The sequence below is a fragment of the Pristis pectinata genome, chromosome 11 (assembly GCF_009764475.1).
Source record: "Pristis pectinata isolate sPriPec2 chromosome 11, sPriPec2.1.pri, whole genome shotgun sequence".
Lineage (NCBI taxonomy): Eukaryota > Metazoa > Chordata > Chondrichthyes > Rhinopristiformes > Pristidae > Pristis > Pristis pectinata.
The window spans coordinates 25,560,385-25,585,351 of NC_067415.1; the positions used below are offsets into that span (position 1 = coordinate 25,560,385).

Consider the following 24,967-nt stretch of genomic DNA (forward strand, 5'->3'; position numbering starts at 1 on the left):
AAACTGTAAGTGATGCAAATTTTCATCAAATTCCAGTAGGATTCAGCACTGTTTCAATCTAATGCTATTTAACATATAATGGAAGTGTTGATCATATAGCCCAAGAAGCAGGATGACAGTAGAACTGGCACTAAAGTGAACATTCATTTAAGATATGTTAAGGGTATGCTACGTTGAGCTGGCCCTGCCACCTCAAGTCATCCTTGATTCAGTTACATACAGTCTTATTCAGACACTAGTTGGAGCATAGTCATCAGTTTTGCACACCTCAAGAAAGTGAGATTTGTTTTGCAAGTGCTGCAGCAATTTCAGGAGAAGGAAACGAGAGTTATGAAGACCTGCTGTGTAAAGGCAGTTTGTAATCCCTTTACACAGAAGATTAGGAGTGATCTAACCAAGTGTTTAAAATGTTAGAATGCGATACCATAGACTCAAAAATATTTGAATGAGGGAGCAAAAAAGTGGACATAATTTTAATTTTAGAGTTGAGCCATTCAACAATGAAATCATCAAGCATCTTTTCCACATAATGTCACACAGGGATAGATATCTGAGATTCTATCAACTAGAAGGCTATGATTATGGAGCAACTTAAGCTTTCAAAACTGATTTTTATTCAAATCAGTATTGAGGAATATGGAGCTGAAAGAGAAATGGAATTGGGGCACAACCAACCATGACCTGATTAAGACCATAAGATATCAGAGCAGAATGTCATTCGGCCTATCAAGTCTGCTCCAATTGAATGGTGGAGTGGACTTGAGCTACTGGAATTCCCAATTTCTGGCTCTAATATTTCTTCATTCTGTTAGAGCTACACTGAGGTGACTGATATTAGCAAAAAGCATTGATTAACATAAATTGTTGTTTCTCTGAGAGGAGAGAATTTGTATTAATTAAAAGTAATCTTAGTTTGTTTCCTTTAAATTTGATTATTTTAATCTTCCCAATTCCTTGAACCTCATTTTGCGATCAATAAAGAATTTTATACAGGCTATTGGCAAGAGTTTATTTTCAAACTTCACACTTTAATGGTTTATGAAGTTAACAATGGTCCCTCACTTCCAATCAAAGGAATAAAGTCTTAAGGTGCTAAATTACATAGTAACTGGGTTGTCTTGTTCAGTCTGTTAATTTTGAAAATAAGGTTGTAACTTTGCAGCAAATATTAAATTAATAAAATAATTTCACATCAAAAAACAAATAATGCTACCAGCTTACATGGTTACAATGCCAGAGACTGGATTGATATATGTATCTCCTATTTCTCATACCCCTGTATGAATTGGAAGATCATCTGTCCCATCAAGTCAATGCCGGCTCACAGAGCAATCCAATCAAACCCACTCCTCTATGTATTTCCCCGTAATCTTTTCTCTCTCATATGCCCATCAAATCCACCCTGATTTTCCTCCCACCCAAAGGTAATCTACATTAGTCAATTTATTTACTTATTAACATTTATTTGGGTTGTGGGTGGAAATCAGAGCACCAGAGAGAAACCCATATGGTCACAGGGACAACATGCAATTTCCACACAGACTGCACCAGAGCATACCTGGGACTCTGAGCCATGAGGCAGCAGCACCATCTGCTGCATCACAGTGCTTCCCAATATTGTGGCTTTTCTCTCTTGTACGAACCTGCATTAGCAATGCAATTGGCCTTAAATGATGGGAGATTATCAAGCATAAAGCATAAGTGTGTCTCCAAAACTTCCGAGATCCAGGGATGTTGTTTAACTAATTTTCTTTTTCTATTTCTGCTGGTTGTTATTCCTTTTAAATTCTTGTTACTCAAGAGATGCTGTTTAAAATTAGAAGTGGCCTGCATCTGGCCTTCGTGCTGGGAAGTAGATACTCTTCTAATGTGTTCAGCAATAATTTCCATTATTTACACCCAAAGACCAAAGTCCAAATCTAGTTCAATCATGCAAAATAGGTGGCAATGAGGAGGGGTCCCTGGAGCCATGGTTTACACCATTGGTCAAGACTTTAAAATGAAACCATAAACTAACCTAAATAATCAACATACTAGTTTAAACAGATTTATATGAACACATTCCCAATGGAAAATGCCAAAAACTATTATTTAAAGCAATAGTTAAATCTTGACAACTATCTCCAATGTACATATTCAAACTATTGCACAATCCCACCTTGAAGTTTTAACAGAAGTACATGATATTCAGACACTGGCTTTTGGTATTATATTATGCAAAATACTCTCTTTTAAACATGCAATACATTAACAGGTACTTACTTCTTTCCTGATGGAATTTTTGGCATGTTTTTACTGCAAAAAAGAGGTTTTCCTTTTCTACTAATTTTCCCTGTAAAAAGATAGATTTAAAAACTGAACAAATGAAAAGCTTATATGAACCTTACATTTAAGAATTCTACAAAAACTAAATTTAGCTTAGTGGGTATTTTCAGAAATTTGTGGAAGCTTGAGATTTTATGCTCCATTCAAAGACAAGCATATCTGCCAAACTGAAAATCCAATGACGTTCTGAAAAACTGCAACACTTTTGGTGCTTTTATGTTCTGCCCATCTGCTCAAATGGATGCCAGCAATATTGAAGGAAAAGTAGGAAAGTTTCTCTGGTCAATAGAGATTCTTCAATTCAGCACAGTGGCACAGGTGGTAGAGCTGCTGCGTTACGGTACTAGAGACTTGGGTTCAAACCTTACCTTGGGTGCTGTGTGGAGCCTGCATGTTTCCACTGTGATCATGTGGGTTTTCTATGGGTACTCCAGTTTGCTATCACATCCCATAGATGTGTGTGTTGGTAGCTTAATGGGCCATTGTAAATTACCTCTAGTGTACAAGTGAATTGCAGAATCTGTAGGGAATTGAGGAATATGTGGGGAGAATACAAAATGGGATGAATCTAAGATTAACGTAAATTGATGGTCGGACCAAAAGGCCTGTTTTCATACTGTATGTCTCTATTACTAATTATGTGCCCAAATGGTTCAGCATAATTTTTGGAGCCATCTTAAATGTCTTTAAACAAGCTCAATTAGCAGAAACTCTTAAGAGTGATCGGTAATAGCGGTTTGTGGACAGCAACAGCTTCTAGCATGATAATATTAGAATAATTGTTAAAAGTTATGGCCACCTAAACATGTTGACTGTAGTTTACACTTAAGTTCCCACAATCTTTTGAACCAGTTAATTCAATAATATGCAAATTGGGCCAATATGCAGGGCAATAGAACAGAAGCTTTAGGTAGATAATTATAAAAATGGAGCTCAACATGAAGGAGGAAGTTCTGAAGCAATGTTTACATGAAGTGTAATGGGAGTCTGAAATTTTCTCCCACTGGCAGGATAAAGGCCTTAATTCCATTAGTGATTACTTTTGTACCTGCACATTACGTTTAGTGTTTTTACGCCCCTAGTCCTTCACTATTAAGAAAATGTTCTCAACTGTCATCCTGAACAGGATGATTTCTGCTTGAGGTAATGAAAGCCTCGACTTTTGTCTAAATTCTTATTCATTGTAATCCCCTGATTTCTATTTACATAATTTACTGCACATCCTGTAGCACTTTCAGTTGAGTAGATAATCATTCTTGACCTCTTCCTGGGATCCATTCCATTACAGAAGCCATTTTTTAGACAATTTGATTCAATCTATATTGTATTGGAATTGATTTATTATTATTGTCACATGTACTGAGATACAGTGAAAAACTTAGTTGCAAGCCATCCATACAGATAGTTTCAAAACATAAGTACATTGAGATAGTACAAGGAAAAAGCAATAAGAGAATGAAGAATATAGTGCTACAATTACGGTTACAGAGAAAGTGCAGTGTAGGTAGACAGTAAGGTGCAAGGACCACAAAGAGGTAGATTGTGAGGTCAAGATTGTGGGCTCATTAACATACAAGAGGTCCATTCAAGAGTCTTATAACAGTGGGATAGAAGCTGTCTTTGAGCCTGGTGGTGCGGGTTTTCAAGCTTTTGTACCTTCTGCCCGACGGAAGCAGGGAGAAGAAAGAATGTCCGGGGTGGGAGGGGCCTTTGATTATGTTAGCTGCTTTTCTGAGGCAGTGAGGTGTAGACAGCATCCATGGCGGGGAGGCTGGTTTTTGTGATGGACTGACCTGTGTCCACAACTCTTTGCAATTTCTTGAGATCTCGGGCAGACCAGTTGCCATACCAAGTTGTAATGTGTTCAGATAGGATGCTTTCAACTGTGTATCTATAAAGATTGGAGAGGGTCAATTTCCTTAGCCTTCTGAAGAAGCAGAGGTACTGGTGTGCTTCCTTGGCCATGGTATCTACAAGGTTGGACCAGGACAAGCTATTGGTAATGTTTACACCTAAGAACTTGAAGCTCTCAACTATCTCCACCTCAGCACCATTGACACATACAGGGGTATGTGCTCTGTGGCACTTCCTGAAGTCAATGACCAGCTCTTTTGTTTTGCTGACATTGAGGGAAAGGTGGTTGCCTTGACACCATGCCACTAGGCTCCCTATCTCCTTCCTGTACTATAACTCATCGTTATTTGAGACCCAGCCCACAATGATGCTGTCACCTGCAAACTTGTACATGGAGTTGGAGCAGGATATGGCCACACAGTCGTGAGTGTATAAAGAGTAAAGTAAGGGGCTGAGGACTTAGCCTTGCGGGGTACCAGTGTTGAGGATAATTGTGGCAAAGGTGTTGCTGCCTATCCTTACTGATTTCAGTCTATTGGTCAGGAAGTCAAGGATCCACTTGCAAAGGGAGGTGCTGAGTCTTAGGTCTAGGAGTTTGGACTGAGTACACTGGACTAAGCAAAGGGCACAGGGTTGCAACACCATCCTGGCTTAGTGCTGAAGTACAGCACTGTAGACTAGCAGCTCCTTGAGCCAAGATGTTCTTATTCCGTTTTGACATTGGTATTTACCCAGTAATGTGAAAACCTGGCCAGGTATGTCAAAAAAGACAGAGACTGGCATTTATACTGTACCTTTCATGACTTCTGGGTTTTACAATGCATCTTGCAACAGTTACGTTACTTATAAAGCATAGTCAGTGTTGTAATGTCGGAAACAAAGGAGGCCAATATCAGTCCAGTAAACTCCCAAAATCGGCAATGAAATAGCGACAAGGTGATCAAGTCTCATGTGCATGACTTTCCTTTCACTCTGTCATTGCTGGATGGCATGCCTTCAGCTGCCTAGATCCTATTCTGAAGTTTGACACCCAAGTCCTGTCTTGCAACTTGCCTCCATTTTAAGGCTATTCTTCAAATCCATTTCTGATAGTATAATCTATATTTTCAACATGCATCTGCAAAACACCTTGGGACACGTTTTACACTAAGGGTTCCAAACAAGTGCGAAGTGAAACAGATTCACTTTTATTCAATCCTTAAAGTTGCAGGCAAATGATTACCTTAAGCCTAGGTGAAAGCATCAGCTCTCATTTAAAAAAGAAATGAGATAATGTATAATTTGATAGAAAGCAAAAATATCATCCATATCCACAAGAAAAAAAAGTATTCAGCACCAAGAAGGGCATCCACCTAGGTATCAATTAAAAGAAATTAAAATTGAGAAATCAGTCTTTTCTGCCAGCTTTAAACAGCCTTGGTTCAATATCAATTGATTTTGAAGCTAGCTCCATTACTCTGATACAAGTTAATTTCTGGTGTTATATTTTTTGGCATCTTGTCCATTTTCCTTAAGTTATTATTTTTAATTCCCTTATTTTTGATAAAAATTTACCTCATTTCTTGTTCCTACATTGTGTGCCTGCAGAGCAGCCAATGTACCCCTTTGGGTGAAGCATTACTGATTCTTGGCAACAGCCCAAATCATGCTGACTGTATGTTGGCAGCTCAAAAGTGAACTATCAGCTATCAGCCTGTCACAGCTCAACACGACTCAGCCTTCCATGCTCCTGACTGCCTGCTTTGCTGCTAGATTCACCATTGACAGACATCAGCTTTATACCATGGAGGACTGATGTTGGAATGGTGACCCCATTGACTTGCTGATCCCTGGTGAAAAGATAAATGCTTCACTTATCTTTTTAATGTTATTTTAACATTTTAAATTATTTGTTAGTACTATATTTTAAATTACTTGTTAGTTCTATATTGTTATCTTAGCTTGTTTTAAATTTCCTTGATTACTTAAATCCACATGACCAGGATTAACTGCCTTTAACTGTCACAGACTGTTAAAAAGTATGCTGTCAAAGGCCATCAGGGCATTTCATGGACTTGGGCTTCAGTCTATGGTTCCTGAAGCTAACGCCATTTGGAGCCCACTCTGCCTTGCTTGCCATCCACAGGTGGATAAGTTCTGCCTGTTGCATAAGGTCAGCATGTTTGCCTTCTGCAGCCGGGTGGGTGGGGACCATGGATGGTAAGTCCAAGCAGTAGGGCTAGTCTAGGATGATCTGGCCCAATGTCACAAAGTGCAGAATAAATGCATGTATTCCTTTTCCTTGTGTCCTTAGGTTTCTCATTATTTTTGATTTTCTAAACTTGCCCCATTAATCCTCCCCATGAAGGGAGGATTATAAAGGCTAACAGCAGAATGGTAATGCAATGGTATATAGTTGCAATAAAATGGGCTTAATGACAGAATATCAACAAACTTGTGAGAATGCCCACAACTCATGCGTCCTGAAATGAACCTCTCAGTTGTAAAAAAAGTCAGTTACAATGTGTGGTGATGTTTGAACTGATTCCAAAAAAGTCAATATTCAACACTAGATATATATTAAAAATTTACTCACACAGAATGGAAGGTAGGTTTGAAACGTTGTAGCACAGTTGGCTGCTTCAGGTGCGGTTACATCTTCTGTGCAAAATTCCTTCACTGGGGTCAGCTGAGGACCTTCAGATGTTTGTGAGATAAAAAGTGCGATCTGCAAAACAAAAATTCTATTAATTTCAGTTTCAATTTTGGTGGTTTATACAATCTAAAAATAGCAAAACCAAATTAAAAATACCAGCTCTCTACCAGCAGCAGTCAGACTATAGCATCTGCAGGAGATCAATACTCTGAAAGGCTAACTCCATTTACAGCCAGCCTGCTCCTCTTCAAATGGAAGATTCTGACAGTCATTTCAGACCACTTCCAAAGACATTTTCAGTTAAACAAAGGCATAATCTGGGAGAGGGGTATAGGTAATTCACAACTCCACAGTGGAGGCTTTGGTGGAGAAGGTGTAAAGTAAGAAGGTATCCTGCGTCCACGAGGAATTAGGAGGTTCTCCACACATAGTTGCTCTTGAGGCATAGGGAGCAAATAGCAGGAGAGGTAAGCATGACAAGCCTAAAGAAAAATTAGAGCATATGGTTTTGGGGGTGATATACTGGCAAGGATTGAGGATTGGATATTAGAAAGAAAACAGTGAGAAAAAAAATCAGATCAATTTAGAAATAAAAACAGAAAACGCTGGAAACACTCAGCAGGTCAGATAGCATATATGGAAAGAGAAACAGGGTTAATGTTTCAAGTCTGAGACCCTTCGTTCTGATGGTAACTCTGTTTCTCTTTCCACAGGTGCTGCCTGACCTGCTGAGGTTTTCCAGTTTATATGATGTGCTGCCTCAAGAAGGTGGCATCTATCAAGGATCCCCACCATCTGGGTAGTGCCCTCTTCTTGCTGCTACCATCAGGCAGGAGGTAAAGAAGTCAGAAGTCACCACCAGGTTCAGGAACAGCTATTTTCCTAAAACCATCAGGTTCTTGAACTGACCTGCACATCCCTAACCCTATCTCAGCAACCAAACACCATGGAAACCTCTTCCACTACCATGGACTTCCTTCTGATTGTGCTTTTTTGCACTAATAACTTGTTTTGCACAGTCTTTTTCTATACTATCTTGTATAACTCATGTATAATTTAAGTATAACATGTTCTGTGTGTTACCTGAATCTACATGCCTATGATGCTGCTGCAAGCAAGATTTTCATTGCACTTGTACCTCATCATACTTGTGCATATGAGAATAAACTCGAATTGACTTGTTATTACAGATTTCCCGAATCTGCAGTTTTTTATGGATTTTCAGGTTAATTTCGAGTTGCGACTGGTGAGGTGCCACAGAGACCAATACCGTTCACGTCGACATCAATGATTTGGGCAAGTGAACCAAGTATATTCAAATTTACTGACAACACAAATCTGGGTGACAGTGCCTGTTGTCAGGAAGATGCAGAGAGGTTTCAAGAGGTATAGACAGTCTAAGTGAATGGGTAGCGATATAATTTAGAAAAATCAAAGACATCCACTTTGATAAAAAAAAATGTGAAATGGCAAAGTATATCTCAAATGCTGAGAAACTGAAAAGTGATTGATTTCAGAGGGATCTAGGTGTTCTTGTATACAAGTCACTGCACGTTAATGTGGGTACAGCAAGTAATTATGAAGGCAAATGATAAACCGGCCTTCACTGGTTTGAGTCAGGATATCTGACTGAAATTATATAGGGCCCTGATAAGGCTGCACTTGGAATATTGCATACCATCAGGTCTCTCCACGTAATAAAGGATATACTTGCAATAGAGAGAATGCAACAAAGGTTTACCAGATTGATTCTTGTGATGAAGAGGATAAGTCCTATAAGCAGAGATTAAACAATCTAAACTTCCTAGAGTTTAGAGGTATGAGAGGTGACCTCATCGAAACATACAAAATTCCTCGGGGTCACAATCACAAAATAAGAAGTCGGCCATTTGGGCCTGAGATAAGAAGAAATTTCTTCATCTGTAGGGTAGTGGATCTTTGGAATTCTCCACTTTTGAGGACTTGGAGGCTTAGTTGCTGAGTGTATTCAGGAGGGTGCTTGATAGATTTATATTTGAGGGGAACCAAGGAGTTTTTAAGAGGAAAGTGATGCTGAGATAATCATGATCTAATTGAATGTGGTGCAGGAATGATTGGCTGAATAGCCTGTTCTACTTCTATGTCTTATATTCTTATGCCAATTAAGGTTTGCTTCAGTGTGAGTGTCCTGCACAGATGCAAATGAGTTCTGTGTAAGTGTTGCCATTTGATGTCACTCACTGCAATTGTTCAATTGCCTATATGTACACACATTAAACATACAGATTACATGGGTCAAATTTGTACTTATGTGCTACAAGCATACAAAGGGTCTAATGCATTTAGCAGTCATGTGTAGCATACAAAGCAACACAAGAGTATTTCTAGCCTATAGGCAATGGTAGTACACTCATTATCTACCAGCTCGGATACTGGGACCATACCTAATTTAGCATAATTTAGCAGGACCTGTATATGAGGAGACACAGGACCCAAGCAGCCTGCAGCTAAAGTAGTGCAGTTGCCATCTCACTGAAAGATTCAGATGACGTCAAATAGATAGACTACTGAAAAAGGATGATGGAAATGAAATGTTTAGAGCATTCAGAAAGTCAAAGAACATGGCAAAGTCTTTACTAATGTAGCTAAAAGCTTTTCACAAGACTTTGAGGCATTCATTTCCACTGTGGAAGTGGTAGCCAACAACGTTTGTGAACTTTGCTGCCAAATATCATACAGCATCTACTGCTGATGTCATGGCTCCCAATCCTGTAAGAGCAGAAGCCACAAACCTTCCAGATACTTATCATGCTCTGTTATACAAGGTCAGTTTGCTGTTTTACAGGCTTCAATCTCTGGAGAGCAGATGTTTCTTGATAGCTATAACTGTACCAAAACAACTCAGGCAAAAGCACAACCAGCTCTGTAGTACAAGACTTCCAAAAAGCATCCACAAACATTGCCTCCATGAAAACCCATCCCCATCCTAGTTCCAATCCGAGACCTGCACTGTGTGTTAGTTTGTTCTAGTTGCCATCTGCATCTTCTTACTGAGTTGAGCAAGGTTAAGCAAAATAATGTTCAGCTTAATCAAACCTTTAACTGAATGTTTCCAGTACTTTATAATGTAAAAGGAATCGCTAAAATCTCGAGGCAGATTTCCTGCAACTTGCAATAATCTGCTGGCCTTTACAACTCCATGGAATTTATGAATCCTTAATCAAGACTACGCTCAGGAACCCATACCGAAAGAAAGGCACTGGCTTTGTTGAAGGCAACAGCATGGAATCGGGGGGAGAGCAGGCCAAACCTAGCTGAGAAGGCCTTCCCTTCCCTGCAGTTCAGCAGTTGAATATCCTGCAACAAGAGACTCACCTCCTAACACTTCAAGTCTTTCCACCATCCACAGGCACAGATCAAAGTTCTGATAAAATATTTGCTGTTTGTATGGAGGAGTACAGCTGCAACAACACTAAAGCAGCTTGATATCATCCAGTCAGGATGGGAAGGGCACATTTGGGAACACAACTATCACCAAGTCACACACTATCCTGACTTGGAAATAAATCCTAGAACTTCCCACCCAATGACACTGTGGGAATATGTCACTATCAGGACTGCAGAGTTCAAGAGGCTAGCTCACTGTGAACCTCTCAAAGGCATATGGACATGGGAAATGAATGCTGGCTTTGCCAGATCTGACCAGATCCTGTAAATGAAGAAATACTCAAAAAATAGGAGAATGCTATATTCCAGTATTGAATGCTAAATTTGAAAGGAGAAAGTTTTGTTGCATAGAAATTGGATTGCAGGGTACTTGTTTTTGCAGTGCTACGTGAATGAAAATTGATTTAACCCAGTGCAAGTTGAGTTTGTGACCATTTCACGGCTGAATCATACCAATTAGCAATTTCCTTAGCCTAATACGATTTCCATATCAAGGAAGGACAGGATCACTTCACTCTCCAAAGTCCCCTTCACCCACCTCCCAAGTACTTAACCCATCTCCCCCTCATCTCCCAATTGCCAGCTTGATATTCCCCCCCGATCACTAAAAGAATGTCAGCATGACTCCAACCGTTCCCTCCCCCAACAGAAAAACACATTCATGCTCTGCACATTCAGTCATCATGTATTCCAAAGGAAATGCTAACAAATGCATTATTTCTGGGGAAAACTCCTTTGAAGTCAGAAGAAAGTCTTTCAATACCAGCACACTGCTCTCTGTAGATGCACGAATCTTGAAATAACTGTAGAAAACAACAAACTTGTAGAATAGCAATTCCTTCAATAGCACTAGTTAGGGGGTCCTTCCTGCTCCTGAATGTGCATTGAACTCTGTGCTAAGATATTTGAATAGCAAAAAAAAACTGCAAATGCTAGAAATCTACATGCTCTGAAAATTTCTTACAGGTGTTTACTAATGCCCTCAGTAATATGGTGCCCAGAAAATATTATAGCACAAATGCTTGATTTGCCAGGGATGCCATTTTGGAATTCTAAGGGCACTAGAATCACCCCAAAAGTGGGCACTACCAAGCTCAAGTTCTCACTGAATATTTTAAATTTTCCTTGTCGAGACGGTGTAATGAAAAGAAACTTTCTCTTCACCTACGCCATCCTAGGCAATAATAAATTTAAAGAGTTAAAGGGAATGTGCACAGGGCATTCGCGTAGATGGGCTTGTGGCAACCATACCACCATATTGGTAACGCTTGCAATTATACCAATGTAGATCTCTGCAAATACCATTGTTAAAGAATAGTAGATTGAGCATTAATCACAAGGAGAAGATTTCCTCTTAATTATGTCTTATCGTGCAATGATATTTTCCCACTTGATCACAAAATAATTATACAATGATTATAGAACACTTTGATCTAGCCCACATTCAACCAGTCATTTATTCCTTAAGTGAATGAAGAGTTTTTTCTGGAGCACTGTCCATTGTATTATTTCCCTGAGAGAAGTCCTAAAATTACTTTTATCTTGAAATCATCATATGCTTCACGCCCATGGTTCAATTTAATATTGATGTTCTAGATAATATTTTTTCTTTTTGACAATCTTTCATTCCTTTATACATTTGTTTCATCCAAGAACTTCTGTGGCGTTCTCCCACTCAGGTTTTAATTCTGGCACCAACCCTGAAGAAATGGAATAAACAGCCATTTCCCATGTATACAAACTATACCTACGATTAATTGTTGAAATGGAAGTGACACCAAAATGCTAGTGTCATTAGTAACTAATACAAGTATCTGGTAATGAAATGTACTCATTGGCATATGTTTATACCTTTTGTATGTGGCATATGAACATAAAATAATGACTGTTGGAATGCCATAATAAAAAGCCAGGAAAATTAGAAGCAGATGCAATTAAGACAGATTGGCATCTGTAAGAGGAATTTGTAATTTATGGAAACAAAAGCTGGAAACTTACATTAACTGCTATTATATCAAGAATAATTTTATTCTGTTATACTAAAGCATGATGCAATGGGAACAAATATTATGCAAAATAATTCTCATCATATGCTTATTGAAATAAAAGCCTATATTGATAACATATTTGCAAATACATAAAATATAACTGATTGAGCACAATATATTAGTTGTGTTTCAAAGATGTGAAAAGCAGAATTTAAATGTGTACATAAAGGTGAGCATAAAACAAAGGGCTACTGTTAATAAAAGATCCAAAACAGGATTTGTGGGAAAAATTGCAGAATACTGCAGATGTTGGATTTTTTTTATTCATTCCCAGGATCTGAAAGTCAATGATAATACTGACATTAGTTGTCCATCCCTAGTTGCCCCTGAGCTTAGGAGGTAGAGAAAAGCCAACCACATTCGTTGGTCTGCTGTCAAGTATTGGCTGGATTGTGCATGGGTGACAGATATCCTTCCCTAATTATCACTGGTACACCCAACAGGTTTTTTTTTCCAGTGGTTTCATGGTTACTATTAATGAGACAGACTTTTTGAAAATATTTCTAGATTTATTTAATTAACTGGGTCTTTAAGTTTCTCATTTTCCATGATGGTATTTGAACTCATGATGCAGAATCCTGGCTACTAGCTCAGTAACTTAACCAGGAATCTGCAAATTCATTAACCTAAAACATTAAACTTGTTGTTCTCTCCACAGATGCTGCCTGATGTGTTGAGTATTTCAAGAATTTTCTATCGTAAGTATCTGTTGCAGTTTGGATTGTTGGATTGCTGTGGTACCTTCCAAGCTAGGTACGATAGCATTATGCTAAACTTGCAATGAAAATTCTGAAATTCCACAGATGCATCCAGTGAGTGGCTTCCATTTCTGTTACAATGTAGGCTGAGATATTGGCCATCAGATACAATATCATGGATGGGTCCACGACTGTGCTAATGGAGTTGTCCGCTGCACCCATCCCTGGAAAGGTGAACATCCTGGTTTGTCCAAATCACTGTGCAGCACTGCTGCCAGACTCCTACAAATTCCTTGACGTGATGTATGTTGTTTCTGGTATCCATGCTAGAATGTCAATAGTCATTGCTTTGTTGGAACAAAATAGCCTTCTACTAGTGGTTTCTTCAGCAAAGTTCTCATCCAAGCCTTCCACATAGGGAAGTATGTGCAATCTTGCCCTCGAGGGATTTTTTTTCCCCCCTTTTTCCCTGGCTACAGGCCACTTGCATTGATTTCTCACTACATGAAAATGCCACAACCATGAAATTGAGATGAAATGAGGTAGGAGTCAATGTAAGAGGTGCATGGATATACAGTATTGCAACATGCAAATCAAAAGATGTGGACGAGAAGGTAAGCCATATTTGAGAAAGATTAAGTACATCTAGGTACGTACAAAATTAAGACATCATCATCTTCAATTGTTTCAACCCTTCCTCTGGTCATGGTCTTGGTAATGGCTGCTTTAGTGATGGCAAGGACTGTCTCCTCCATCTTGTTAAGGTTATGCAAATACCTCCTGTGCTTGCTGGTTAGCTGTTGCTACCTCAAATTATGCACCATGTTTTCCTTGGAGAGAATGGGAAATGTACATCACAAAAATGTTTTTGAATGATGTCCCCGTCATAGCTAAATAACTGCAAATATATGCAAGTGCTATGTCGGGTAAAAGGAACTGCAGAGGTACGAGGATGAGGTGCATCTACAAATGTTAGCCATGAATCCTGGTGGAAATTTTCATTGTGATTGATAGGAATACAATACATTTATAAATATATTCATCGACCTTGATCATGTGCAAGGGGACTGAACTTTTTATGGTACTTTATCTATGACCTTGGGCTCGACTCTGTGGACTCACAGCTTAGTAAAGTTTGTGTGAAGAGCCAGATCTGGTCCTCCATGGATGGGTTACATTTTTCATCCTCAAAGAGTCCAGTTACTCTACTAATGATGCTCTTCACAGTTACCAGGAAAGGCATCAATTACAGAATGCTTGTCAACAGCTGCTCCAGTCAAAGCTTATGTTCTTTTTAAGTGGTACAGCCTAGCTTTAAGCACTGCTAGCAACTCACAATATAAGGTCCTGCTTAGGCCTGGACCTCTTGAATAGCAACTGGTGCTGTCTGTGGACACAATTAAGCAAATGATTGGTAATGCAGTATAGGCTTTCCTGGACCCAGTGGTGTTCTAACCCACCCAAGGAAGGTCACCAAATTTCATTACCATTTTGATCACCAATGTAAAATGCTCCTGACTAATCTGAACACTGTATCCTCATTCATTGTTACGCTTCATATTTAGCAACATGCCAAATCACTGCTTATTCCTTACTTGTGGCCTTTGTTTTATTTATGTCTCTCTGGACATCCGTGTCCATACCTACCTCTTCTCCGCTTTGTACCCTACAACCCGTTTCATGAAAGATTGCTTTCTCATCTCTGGGTGGACATATTCCTGGAGGCTTCATCACATAACCTCCCATTTCCATGAACAGCATCTCAAATTCCCCGAATTAATTAGCAGGTAAGCCTGTCATCATGCTGCACATATTGTACACCCATAGTAAAGTAAATAGGCTTGCAATTACACAACTGGATAATTCATCTGTTGGTCAGCTGCCTTTCCTCCCATGTCTGATACTTTAATCATAATACGTAAAAATTCCTATGGCAGTTTTTCCAAAGTGTAGCAGTCCATTGGCCTGACCAATATTTATGTCTCAATCCACATCATAGAAAGAGATGATCTGTTATTTTAACATTACTGCTTATAGGGCCTTGTCATGCAGAAGTTGTCAGGTACACTTTTTATGCATTCAGCAATAACTACACTTCTTAAAGAACTTCAGGACATCCTGAAATGCACACAAAGGGTGCTATATTAATGTGAATCTACTTATTTCCTCATGAAATTACATTAATGATTAGTTTCTGAAATAGAGGAGTTAAGAATATTTGAGAATTAATTGAAGTCAATTCACTTAAATTAACTTCAGTGAATACACAAATACACAATAGAAACCTGGTGGCACATTTTATAGAATCATGTCAAAGAAAACTGCAGGGAATAAAATAGTCAGATTGGTGCAATTATCTGTTTTTGTCATTTCACTGAAGACAAATTTTACATGGAAATGTGTTCCTATTATTCTCCTTCCTTTTTAGGCTGGATTGTTTCATGTAATGTGGAACTGTTCCATTGGGAAATGAGGTTCCAGAGGAAGTGGGAAATCATCTGATCTCCTGCTCCACCACTGGACCCAGCACTAATCATGTAGAGCCAAGATACTGGATACACATCATATCTGGCCCCTTTTATCTTGCCGTGGTGGCATATCAATTGCAACCTCATTCACGAGATTGCTAGGGAGGGAAAAGGTAACAGAAGGTTTTAACCCTTTTAATTTATATTTATGTTTCTAATTAACGTACTGTATATCAGTTAGATTTATTTTTAAACAAATATTTTAATAATATTTTTGACCTAAGCCAGTTAGCACAACTTGCCAATACTTTGCTCCCCCAATGTCAAGTGTGTTTTGTGCAGCTGTGGGAGTCATGTTGGAGGAGGAGAGTCATGGCGGAGGAGGAGAGTCATGGCGTAAGTGTGAAAGTCAAGCTTAATCCGACCTAATAGGTTCCCAGAATAAAAACAAAAAGATAATGACAGTTCAAGACAGGGAATATGTATTCCATCGGCAAATAAAGGGACCTGCAGAAATTTCCATCTGTCAATATGGACATACTAATCTTATTCCTGAACACTTGATATGCAATTTTAATTGAAACTTTCCATCATATATTGATTTAAAATTCATGTTAGTCCATAAATGAAATGAGAATATACATTGAAATACCATTAAAAAATTGTGCCATTGCTTGAATTAGATTTAGTGATAATCAATTTCAGTATTTTGAAGTTAAAATACACAAGAAAGGATGTTGCTAATTATCAATTCTCAGTAAAAGGAAACACTGTGACTAACTACACACCAAATGGTGATAAAATTAAGATCATAAAGCCAGCACCTCAGATCCCATCATAACCTGTACTTGAGGATTAAGATTGTTCCTATTGCTTGAATATACAGTAACTGAGATTCACTGAAGCTAACAGATTCATATTTGCTTATACATCTAACCAAGAGTTATTAAGTCTTACCACACATTACATCACTGTGATTTACATAGAACCATAGCTAACATACTAGAATTTGGACACAGTTCTCTACCATAAAGCCTGAAGCAGTGTACATCACTGGAAATCATATCAGTGAAGATGTATCAAAAGTTCAGATGTTCAGCTTCTATGAATTCAATCTGCACAGCATATTGTCAATTGGCTGGCAGGTTTGATTTTAGTTTCATTGATATGATGTGTTCATCCATGGCCCTTCATTAAAATTTTGGATAGGGCTGAAATATTTTAAAAGTACAATGCACAAATCAGCATGTAGACTTTTATACAATAAAAAGTATTTGTTTACAAAAAAATTACACTGCACAGATGAGGAAATTTGAAAATAATCAAAACATTTTCAATAACTATAATACATGGAAAGCTGTGCAAGGTTATAACCATTTATAACAATTTGTGAAGCACAGTCTTTTGCCATCACATACCTCATGTTTCAAGTCAATAGTAAAATCTGCAGAAGGCTTTTCATTCCTCAATCTTTTTGCAAGTCTGTTAGTGTAACAGAGATGAAGTTAAATCAAAAGCTGAGTTTGAATTTATATTTTTAGACACAGTCATATTCTCTGTGTTATGCTAAATTAAATGATTTTCTTGCACTCTGTGGTATTAATATTAGAATTTTAAAGAGGTAGAGCAAAGGATAAAATGAAAAAGGCACATCTACAAATTTTTCTATACAAAATACTTCAAACATGATCTCAAATTACAAATAGAAACTTTCATGTTTTTAGTTGATAATTGGAAGCAGTGTTTTCTCCTTTTCATCATAAAAGTTAAAATTATTGCTTTTTCTTCATCACAGAGCGCTACAGCCAGAAACTGAAAATTCAAGAGTGGAGGTCAGCACCATGTGACTTTTTTTTGTCCATTAAAATCATTTAGGCAGTGAAGTTAGGGTTGCTACAGCCAAGTTTCTAAATTGAGTTCAGGGCTCACAAAGCTAAGTGTTAGGCACTCAACATCATAATATGTACACTGACCACTTCTGTTCTTGAATCCCCTAAGTATAAGGGATTCAATGAACAATATCAGATTCTTTGATTTGCTTAAACCAAATGGCACTAAAACCAACATAATACAACGGCTGGACGGTGAGCTACAGAAAATTTTTAGTTTAAAAAGGGGCACAATTAAAATTATTTCTCATTAGAAGCTGAACAAACAAAACTAAATACTGAGGTTGTCAGGAATCTATAAGTTAGCACAGGAATGCCAAGCCCATCATAAACTGTCTAGGCTTGCAAAGATGTGGCCTAAATGCCATAATAAATCAACACAATAACATAACATTGAAACCTGCATAGTATACCTCAACAATCTCAGTGGTGTTCAAATCCAAAAGGTTGTGGTTAGCCATACTGTATTTCAAGAGAACCATTCCTCTATACGACTGAGGAGGGAAGACTTAATCCTGAATTAATCATACTAAAGGGTTTGCATATTGTTAACAAGAAAAGTGGGTAGCATGACACTATTACAGCACCAGCAACCCGGGTTCAATTCCGGCCACTGTCTGTAAGGAGTTTGTACGGTCTCCCCATATCTGCATCGGTTTCCTCCGGGTGCTCCGGTTTCCTCCAACATTCCAAAGACATACAGGTTAGGAAGTTGTGGGCATGCCGTGTTGGCGCCGGAAGCGTGGTGACACTTGCGGGCTGCCCCCCAGAACACTCTATCCAAAAAGATGTATTTCAGTGTGTTTCGATGTACATGTGACTAATAAAGGTACCTTATCTTAAAAAAAACACTGTACAAAACATTGCACAGGCCACAAATGGAGTATTCTGTCTATTTCAGATTAGCTAATTTTAGGGAAGATATAAAAGCTTGAGAGGGGATGCAGTAAAGATTTACTGGAATGGTTCCAGGGATGAGGAGTTTCAGATGAGGTTGTTCTCCTTGAAGGAAAGTAGGTTGAGAGAAGATGAGATGCAAGATCATGACTGCTTTAGATACTGCAGAGAAAAGCTGTTCCTATCAGCGGATGGCTCAAGGACCAGGAGCACTGACTTAAAATTTTGGGCAAAAGGTACAAGGAGGATCTAAGGAAAACCTGTCTCATACCTAGTACAACTTTGTTTGGGGTCTCACTGCTATAAGGACAGTGGAATCATTCAAGGCTAAAGGCACTTGAGGGACAATTTATAGAGTTAGGGAAAAGAGTGAAAGAATGAGATTGATGGGATTGCTGTACTGGGAGCTGGCACAGACTTGATCTTTTGAATGCTCTTCTTCTATTCTTAACACCCATTATTAATATTTGAAAGCTATTTCACAGACCACATCAAAACATAGCTTACATGCCAATATAACTGTAATTTTACTGTGATTACATCAACAACACCATGCTGATACTGTAGAATTAGGATGAGGATTTACTGCAAATAATTAAAAGCATATCAATTACCTACCTGTTGACAAGTGGAATGCTCAAGGCCCATCCTGCAGCAAAATCTGGATATTTAAAAACTACTGGATCTTCAGCAAAAGCGTAATGATGAATAATTGTAGACTGTTCATCATACAAAGCCTTTCCTAAGAACCACTCCTGAAACAAATAAATTATATATATGATTTAAAAGAATGGAAACATCCATCTACAGCGTGCATCTTAAATGTACTGAACACTCAAATAAAGCATACCTGAAAAATGTAATGCTCCATTTTATAAATATACCAAACTACAAAGCTTAATTAGAAAAAGCTGCCATTATATTCTATCACATGTTTGAAGTGAAATGATTAATAAAATAATCACATGAACTTTGCATTTGCTGAAATTTTAATTATAAAATATGTACTATGGCATAATTAAATATACAGACATAATTTATGAGATCTTCCTAAATCAATAAAATTAGGTTACTAGAATATATGAAAAATGTAGATTAATTAGTTATAATAGTTTTTCACACCAGATACATGTTATTAAATTAAGAGAGACATTGTGCAAAGGGCAATGCTAATTCCTAAAATTCCTAAGTGTTTCTCATGCACTGAAGTACCTTCGTTTTGTCATATCTACTGAGGACCTCCAACAGCTTTGGTATTTTTATTCTTGTTTGTTCTTCACAAAAGAAAATCCAGGATTTTTTGCCGTAAGTAGCAGAAAGGCTGATGAGAAATAAAAGCAGCATTATCGACAAGACTAATTTTTGATCTAAAACTAAATCACAGATATCATTAGAATCACTTTTCATAAGTGCAAATGCTTTATGGTCCAGCTGAACCCTGTCCATGAATATCACTTCCTTTTGAATTATTCCCATGGACTAACTAGCCAATCAATGCCACCAAGAGAAAATGGCCTAGAGTTAGCAATAAATGATGTGTGCTTGCCATACGCTTCACTTACATTTTCCCATTTTCTATCTGTAGGCTTTTACATAGCAATTTGCAGTAATTAACGAAAATTGTGTGCTCTCTTAAAAAAATGGGAACTATGTGAAAAGGTAAAGCCCATCTCAACCAATCAAATTAAGAAACTAGCAGCCAAACATAGGAGTGGTGTGATGTTCTTGATGTATTTGTGATCTGGTATGCACTCCATGAAAGGCAGTGAATGCAGATTCAACTGCCACTTTCAAAAGAAAATTGGATGAGTATTTGAAGATAAAAACAATCGAATTTGGAGAAAGAGCAGGAGCAGGACTGACTGGGTGCTGTACAATGAAACAGCACAGACTTGATGCACTGAATAGCCTCCCTAAGTGTGCTAGTGAATCACAGATTCTATGATTCCAGATCAGCAGCAGAAGTGTGCCAAGTTTGTGGATTCAATGTTGAAAGTAGTTTAATGACTTAAGTGGGGCAGGGAAAGAGAGTGCAGTGACACGTTCATTTGTATCTGATGTTAGTATCACTGCAACTGCAGTACTCTGCTTCACAAGCCTGTTCTAACCAATCCCTCCTCACATCAAATTACCCTACAGGTACACACATCCACAGACTTCCCCATATCCTCACCTGTCCTACTGCCATTAAGCCACCTCCACAAGCAGTATCATGCCTCTCTATCAACCTCAGAAAATTATCTCCATTCACCTTTTCAACATATGCTATTACTCTTCCCCATATGCAGCTGTGACACAGAACTGAAGACTGAACTCCAACCATCTTACAACACACAGCTGCAGAAGTGGCACAACAGTCTCAGCATGTCTGTCAAAGTCGACTCGTGAAACATTTATATATCAAATGGTCACAGGGCAAACAACACTCAATCATTCTGACACTGTCAGTAGCAACAGAAACTGGATCAGATGCATGATGAACATAAATTGTTCTTACTTAACAGTTCTAATCTTCAACAGGTCTTCCAGTATTTTGCAGGAGATCCAAGAACACTGCAAAGCCGTCATTCACTCATCTTACGCATTTGTGTGTCTAATGCATTTTTCTGCTGCCAAATGCAAGGTGCAATCAATATCTCTGGAAGAGCTCGAGAGGATTCAGAGGAAAAGACATCATGTTCAGTGATGGCAGCATGACTTATTCCAGTAAGATGCAAATGATTGCCAGCATCTCAGAACTCCCGAGGCATTGGCATTCTAAACTGTTGATGGACTACATCTTTTGTCTTTAAACTCTGTGAGCCAAGATGGGCAAGCTGCACTTTTCTGAAACAGCAGAAGTTATATTGCTTGGGAATAAGGAAATAGCAAGAGAAATTATACAAGTATCCTTCAAAGAAGAATACACAGAAAACCTCCTGGAAATAGGGAAGCACTATAGGTCTTGAGTAAACAAGGGCAAAGAAATTAACTTTAGTTGAAAAAAGCTACGCAATGAAGAAATTAATGGAATTGGAAGGTGATAAATCCCCAAGATGATTGCAACTTTGGGTTTTGAAGATGACCATGGAGATGGTGAATGCACTGGTTTCAATTAAAATTCCTAGAAATTGGTGCTGTAGCCCCAGTTGTTCACAATCCATATCAATGAATGGGATGAAGAAATCAGGTGTAAATGTATGCAAGTTTGTGGATGATGCAAACCTAGCTGGCAGAGTGTGTTATGAGGAGGATGCAGCACAGCTTCAAAGAGATATAGACTGGCTAAGTGAGGACTAGGTCTTGAAAGATGAAATATGGTGTGGAAAAATGTGAAGTTGTCCACATTGTCAGAAAAAGTAGAAATTTTTTAAAAGTGGTGAACTATTGAAAGGTGTTGGTGTTTAGAGGGACTTGTGTGTTCTTGTATGTGATTCATTGAAAGATAACATGTAGGTATAGCAAATCATTAGCAAGATGATGGTATGTTGTTCTTTATTCCAAGGGGATTGAAGTCCGAGAGTAGGGATGTCTTGCACAAATTATAAAGAGCCCTGGTGAGATCACATTTGGAATAGTAAGCACAGATTTGGTGTCCCTAAGAATGGATATACTTGTAATAGAGTGAACAAAGCGAAGATTCATTGGATTGATTCCTGTGATGATGGTTTTGTTGTATAAGAGACTAAGGAGACTGGGTTTCAGAAGAATGAGAGGTGACCTCCTTGAAATTTACAAAATTCTGAAGAAGCTTGGCAGGCTAGATGTGGAATTAATGTATGCCCTGTCTGGATGTCTAGAATCAGGAGTCACAATCTCGAAATAAAGTGTCAGCCATTCAGGACTGAGCTGAGTTGAGAAGAAATTTCTTTACCCATGATGAACGTTTGTAACTATTTACCCAAGAGGGCTGTGTGGATAGGTCACTAAGCGCATTCAAGACAAAGATTAACAGATTTTTAGATATTGTGAAAACAAGGGATATGAGGTGACTGCAGAAAAGTGGCATTGAGATACGACTATAAGATATGAATATATCTTGCACTGTACTGCTGCTGCAAAACAACAAATTTCACAACATATGTCAGTGATAATAAACCTGATTCTGAAATCTGCCAGGATTTTATTGAATGGTGAAGCACGCACAAGGGGCTGAATGACATTCTCCTGCTTTCATTTCTTGTGTCCTTTCCTAATCCCCTCTCTCCTCTGGAGCCTCCAGCCTGTGAACAGCAGATTGTTGCTGTTCTTCCTGCTTCTGGTGGTGTTGGTGCTACCCTTCATGCTGGCGTTGACTATTACTTTTGTCCTCAGCTAAGAAACATAGAAACATAGCATAAGCAGCATTCGTGCTGATCTGATAAATCTTAGCTCCAAATTGCAGAAGACACAACAAACTTCCAAAGTTGTAAATATACACCTCAAAGGTTGTATAAAGTAAACCCAAAGGTTGTTATTGGAACTGCTAATGTTGGTCATCCCTAGTGCTTACAACAAAGACTTTCAACAAAAGCTGGCATGCATCAGATGTCCATTCTCAATGTACTATAGTGTCTTCAGCTCTTCACTTGCTGTCATATTGCTATCTTTCTTTCACTGATTTCCAGAAAACTCGGATCAATATTTAAATTGCAAAAGTCAAGTTTTTGTCATGCACAAGTACAGTGAGGTACAGGTACAATGAAAAACTTGCTTGCAGCAGCATCACAGGCACTTAGATTCAGTCAACATTCAGAACATAAATTATATATAAATTATACAAGACAGTGAAGAAAAAGACTGACTTTGAGAAAAAGACTACAAGACATTACTGCAAAAAAAAACAATCAGAAACAAGTCCTGGTACAGCAATTCCAATGCACAGAACACAAGAGGCTACAGAGAGTAGTGGATACATCACAGGCATAGCTCTCCCTACCACTGAAAGCATCTACATGAGGGGCTGCCTCAAGCAGGCGGCATCTGTCATCAAGGATCCCCACCATCTGAGTCATGCCATCTTCTTGCTGCTACTGTCCCACAGTAGGTACAGAAGCGCGAAGTCCCACACCACCAGGTCCAAGAACAACTATTTTCCTACAACCATCAGGTTCTTGAATGAACCTTAATTATTATTAGTTGAAAGCCATATTACTATTGCAGTAATTATCAGATTAACTTGCCAAAATTGAAAAGCGGCCTCTGCTGAAGAGTTTGTTCACACACTTCTTAATGTATTGTGGTTTATGTGGAGATCAAAAGATCTGAGGCAATTTTATAACATACTACCAAATTTTCCCAGCTTTAAATGCTCCAAAAGTTAGTACAATGTGGCAAAAAATAAAAAACATAGTTAACTTAGAAGATGTCATGTTGAAACTGCATAATGCACTGATTAGCCAACCCTTGCAACATAGTTTATAACAACAAACTTCAAATAATTTATATTAGTATATGGGAGAGATTATAGATAAGTACAAATAGAATTACCCCAAAATGAGAAAAATTAAAGGATGGAGGGTTCTCTCAGATTTATGTCAAGTGCAACAACAATGCAACAAATTTAAATTAGTGATGTTTTTGATCTCATCTGCCACCAATAGAACCCTGCAGGAATACTCAGAAAAGAACTGGACACTGTTAGACAAACTGAAGAGTTGATTTTGGTGGGCTGAATGACTATTTGCACATAGCACCTTCGACACAGCAAAATATCCCAAGGGGCTTGACAGGAGCACATGAAGATAAAATTTGATACCGAATCAGAAAGACATTAGGACATTTTGTTCCCGATTATTTTCTGATGCTATTCTAGAAAGTGATCTGAAAGATAGTAAAAATATGTAAGAGAATCAAGAATATTTTTGTGTCATTTTTACACCAGAATGTAGTGCCAGCTCTGTTTTCACAGTGATCCAAATAGGAGATACATTTTCAATGTTTTCTTGCATTGATATGAAGTTAAACAAGAGACAGGTTCAGAGATGCATGTTCAAATGCTCACTGTCAGAGGTCACAATAATGCATAAGGATAAATATATCAGCCTAAATATTGGATCACGCTATATCCATTTTTAGACTCCATGTGACCCAACTTCAACTTAATATATAGAGTTGGAGATCATTCCAAGTGAAAGAATGTCAAAGAAAAATTTAACCAAGTACTTCCATGCACTATTCACGTTAGTGCACCTGATGTTTTTCCCGTTTCAGGAACACACCAAGTGCTGGTGATTTGTGTAATGCATACTTCCATCTTCACTGACATAAATTAGAGCATGAGTTGCAATAGAAGTTATGCACAATGCATAACTTGTTTTTTCTCATCATTTCAAAGGAGATTCTTCTGACATCAGAAAACCTCCAAAACACTGGCACTTTGAGAACCAACTCCAGACTGCTGAAGCACCTTCCAAAGCTCATAAGATTATGCTAAAAGCAAGAGGGTGCTTTTCCCAGAATTTAGCCACTGAAATACTCATTCAATGGATATCTTAGAGGTAATGCTACTGGCAACAGTCAATTTCAGGAGGCATCATAAATGGCCATGCCTGGTCAGACAGACAATGTTGGGGATCTCAGAGCAGGAAGCATATTTATGCCCATCATAAAGAGCTTAGGATCTTCAGAGAGGTTCCCTTTAATAACAGAGAACTTATAACAAATAGGAAAAGCTTTCACATCTTCAATACGCAGAGCTTATAGATCACAAGAAGAATTTACTTCTGGGTAAAGCCATGTTTCTAGGAAGCACAAATGACTTCTTTAA

General features: G+C 38.2%; 1 protein-coding gene across 2 annotated transcripts in view; it reads right to left on the bottom strand.

Annotated features, from left to right (window-relative positions):
- Positions 1-24,967, bottom strand: part of b3glcta (beta 3-glucosyltransferase a) — a 141,829-nt gene that overhangs the window by 56,992 nt on the left and 59,870 nt on the right. For both annotated transcript variants that reach the window (XM_052026306.1, XM_052026307.1), the window contains 5 exons: positions 19,453-19,561; positions 18,859-18,995; positions 16,873-16,936; positions 6,755-6,886; positions 2,263-2,332 (listed from right to left, as the gene is read on the bottom strand). In XM_052026306.1, coding sequence (XP_051882266.1) covers positions 2,263-2,332; positions 6,755-6,886; positions 16,873-16,936; positions 18,859-18,995; positions 19,453-19,561 — 512 coding nt within the window. The remainder of the gene's footprint in view (positions 1-2,262; positions 2,333-6,754; positions 6,887-16,872; positions 16,937-18,858; positions 18,996-19,452; positions 19,562-24,967) is intronic.